The sequence below is a fragment of the Impatiens glandulifera genome, chromosome 4 (genome assembly GCF_907164915.1).
Source record: "Impatiens glandulifera chromosome 4, dImpGla2.1, whole genome shotgun sequence".
NCBI classification, from domain to species: Eukaryota; Viridiplantae; Streptophyta; class Magnoliopsida; order Ericales; family Balsaminaceae; genus Impatiens; species Impatiens glandulifera.
In genome coordinates this window covers 19,152,583-19,155,745 of record NC_061865.1, presented here as the reverse complement: position 1 = coordinate 19,155,745, position 3,163 = coordinate 19,152,583, and the positions used below count along the sequence as shown (strand labels likewise).

Genomic DNA, 3,163 nt, shown 5'->3' with positions numbered 1-3,163 from the left:
TCTGAATTCACGATAACTCTTTTCTAAAGAATATATATTGAACTTCAAATGATACAACCCAAATGGAAGACAACCATGTTTACATCTAATAAGCATGTTAACAAATTATCATCCAAATTTAGTGTTACAAATTTTTAAATTGATTAGGATAATTATTAAGACATTAAATTCGTATAACATTTCTCTTTAAAATAATTATTATTTTGATATATTTAAATGAGTGTAATGATGCTACTACTAATAACAATAATGAGAAAAAAATATAACTTAAATAACTTATTCCTCAGTTATAAATAAAAAAGAAGATTGAATCATAAATTTCTAAAAGAATAAAATAGTTGTTTCAATTACTACCAGAAAAAAGAAAAAAGAAAAAGAATATAATTAAATAAAAGAATAAAATGAAATACAAAAATGTGGAGTATAAAGTTTAAGATTATGCCCTTAATAAGGAACATTCAGCCGGCAACCCTAAAGGGAACCTCTTAGTGTCATTGCAGTAATTATAAACCATATAGTTCTTCTGCACCCATCTCAACTTCTCTTGGCCGGTCGTGTCCATCTGCTGATTGAGCCAGGCATTGCCACTTGAGACAGAGGACGAGTCGCTGCATGACGACTTTCCGGCGGCAGCGGACCAGACGCAGGCGGTGGCGTCGTTGAAATTGCGGTAAGAGGCGGTGAATGGAGCGTTGGTCCAATCCGTCTTGACAAGTCCACCTCTGGTTGCCCAATCATCGGCGTTCCATAGGCTTGAATAGATCCTCATAGGCTGGTTCTTTAAGTAGGGAACGCCGATGGACTCTGCGTTCTTGAATTCCCTAATGGGTATTCCGTCGACTGAGAATCTGTTGTTATTAATAATAAGATTATTATTATTATGAGTATGTATGTACGTGTTAAAGAAAGAATGAATGAATTACATTTATATTATTACATACATAATTCGTTGTGGGTTCCATAAGATTATTATTATTATTATGAGTATGTATGTACGTGTTAAAGAAAGAATGAATGAATTACATTTATATTATTACATACATAATTCGTTGTGGGTTCCATAAGATTGAATAGGTGTGGAAATCTGCTGTTGGATCGAACCAGAGGTAGAATTGTTGCTCTCTGTTTCCTTTTCCCTGACTGAACACATTGGTGTGAAGAATGTAAGGGTCGCCGCTCAGATTCCCCAAGAATTCGAAATCTATTTCGTCCCAAGTCGAACCAGGCGATTTCAACTGCACCCAAATACCCAATTACAATTCATTGTAAGATCATGAGCTTACTTACTAATTAATTTGTTTGTTTGTTAACTTACGTAGTAGGCGGTGACTGTGCCTGCGGAGTTCCCGGAGACGAGTTTGATCTGCATATCGATTTTACCGAAGAGGTATTGATTCTTGGACTGAAAACCGGAGCCGGAGGGCTGATCAAGGGAGAGACTCAGAAGGTCTCCATTGTTGAGTATTTTTGCTCTGCCGTCGCCCCAGGTTATGTCTACCTTCTCGTTGAAGTTTGCGCCGCTGCATACATCTATACTCAAAACGAAAACGAAAGCGAAGCTCAGTACGAAGAAGAGCATGATTAGTGATGATGAACAAGAAGAAGCCATTGAATTGAATTGATATTGATGGATGTTATGTTGGTGTGTGTGTTAATGTGTTATAGATATGATGAGTATTTATAGATGATTATTGAGAGTGGGAAAGAGATAAGAAGGAAGGTTCATTGGGATTTAACCGTTAGGCTTCCATGAAACCTGAAGCTGTAAACAGCTGTGCTGCTTCAAACATGTAAACAGCTGTGCTGTCTGTCTTGAACAAACTTCCAAAAGCCATCACTCAATTACGCGTAATCAAAATCGCCTTATTGCTATTTTTATTTTATTTTTTATTTTATTTTTTATTTATTTTTACATATGTCAACATAAAAGTAGAACTTAGAACTGTATTATTTTTTTCTCTCTTTAATTTTAAATTTTACGTTTTTCTTCCACTTTTAATTATTTTTAAAAAATATTTAACAATTTCTCTCTTTTTAACTTGTTTTATTTTAAAATTATTATAAATATTTACTTCATTTAAAATTAGATTATTATGAAATAAATTATTCAACTTAGAACTAGAAACTAATGAATAAAATTCAAATTATTAATATTCAACCTAGATAAAAAAAAAAATTCTAGAGTAAGTTTTAATATTATGTCCGCGCTAGTTGAATTGAATTTTTAATAAATCTTATAAGAAGATCAAATAGAAAAAAAAAATAACTTAAAAAAAAATAACAATTTAATAAAAAATAATATATATTTTATCATCATGTTTTTATAGATTTTATTAATTTGATTTATTAATTCACCTTATCATTGCTTAATCATTTTTATATTTAGCTTTTAATATATTATATGCTACTTGAGTTGAATTTTTAATAAATGTTATAAGAAAATGAAATAAAAAGAAAAGAAAAGAAGAGACTTTTAAGAAAAAATAAGATTTAAAAACTTAAAAAAAATATTACAGTTTAGTAAAATATATATATAATTTAATATATATATATATATATATTAATTTAATTTATTTATTCTTCTAATTATTACTTAATAATTTTTATATTTAACTTCTTATTCTTTTATATTATGTATATTTATTAAGTTATTTATTTTTCCGATTATTACTTTGAAAAATATATAAATCAATTAATTAGTTTAAATATATAAACATATAATTACAAGTTAATAGATAAAAAAAATATAAAAAACTAATGGTTAGTAGAGGTTGTACTTTGTTCTTAACATAGTCTCTACTATAAAAGAGAATAAATTATTGAGAGAAATAATTTAAATGTATTTATAATGGCATGTATAATAATTAAAAAAAATAAATATTTATAATAATAAAAAAATGGCCAGAATTACAAATTGAGGCTTCTTATTTAGTATCAATTACAATTTCGGACCTTCTATTTAAAATTTCGCATATTGGGGCTTTCCATTGTCAATTTATACAAAATAGGCCTCTCGGACATAGACATCCATTAAAAATAATTAATTATGTGCCATTTATATTTATAAACAAATAAATGCAGGTGACATACGACCATTTAAATTTTCTTTTAATAATTGTTATTATAATAAAATATTATTTATTAAAATAAAACAAAAAAATCA

At 28.3% G+C, this 3,163-nt stretch overlaps 1 protein-coding gene across 1 annotated transcript; it reads right to left on the bottom strand.

The window, feature by feature from the left end:
• Positions 1 to 296: 296 nt before the first annotated feature.
• On the bottom strand, positions 297 to 1,624 carry LOC124936734 (probable xyloglucan endotransglucosylase/hydrolase protein 23). Its single transcript, XM_047477253.1, has 3 exons — positions 1,316 to 1,624; positions 1,042 to 1,235; positions 297 to 848 (listed from the first exon to the last, which is right to left on the bottom strand). The coding sequence occupies exons 1-3, from the start codon at positions 1,607 to 1,609 to the stop codon at positions 437 to 439; spliced, it is 900 nt and encodes a 299-aa protein (XP_047333209.1). The 5' UTR covers positions 1,610 to 1,624; the 3' UTR covers positions 297 to 436.
• Positions 1,625 to 3,163: the final 1,539 nt, after the last annotated feature.

Bases quoted from the DNA above. Each gene is read 5' to 3' on its own strand.
- LOC124936734 (XM_047477253.1), bottom strand. From the start codon at position 1,609: ATGGCTTCTTCTTGTTCATCATCACTAATCATGCTCTTCTTCGTACTG. The intron at 1,236-1,315 runs GTAAGTTAACAA...ATTTGGGTGCAG, and splicing joins GCACAGTCACCGCCTACTAC to TTGAAATCGCCTGGTTCGAC. The intron at 849-1,041 runs GTATGTAATAAT...TAATAACAACAG, and splicing joins TGGAACCCACAACGAATTAT to ATTCTCAGTCGACGGAATAC.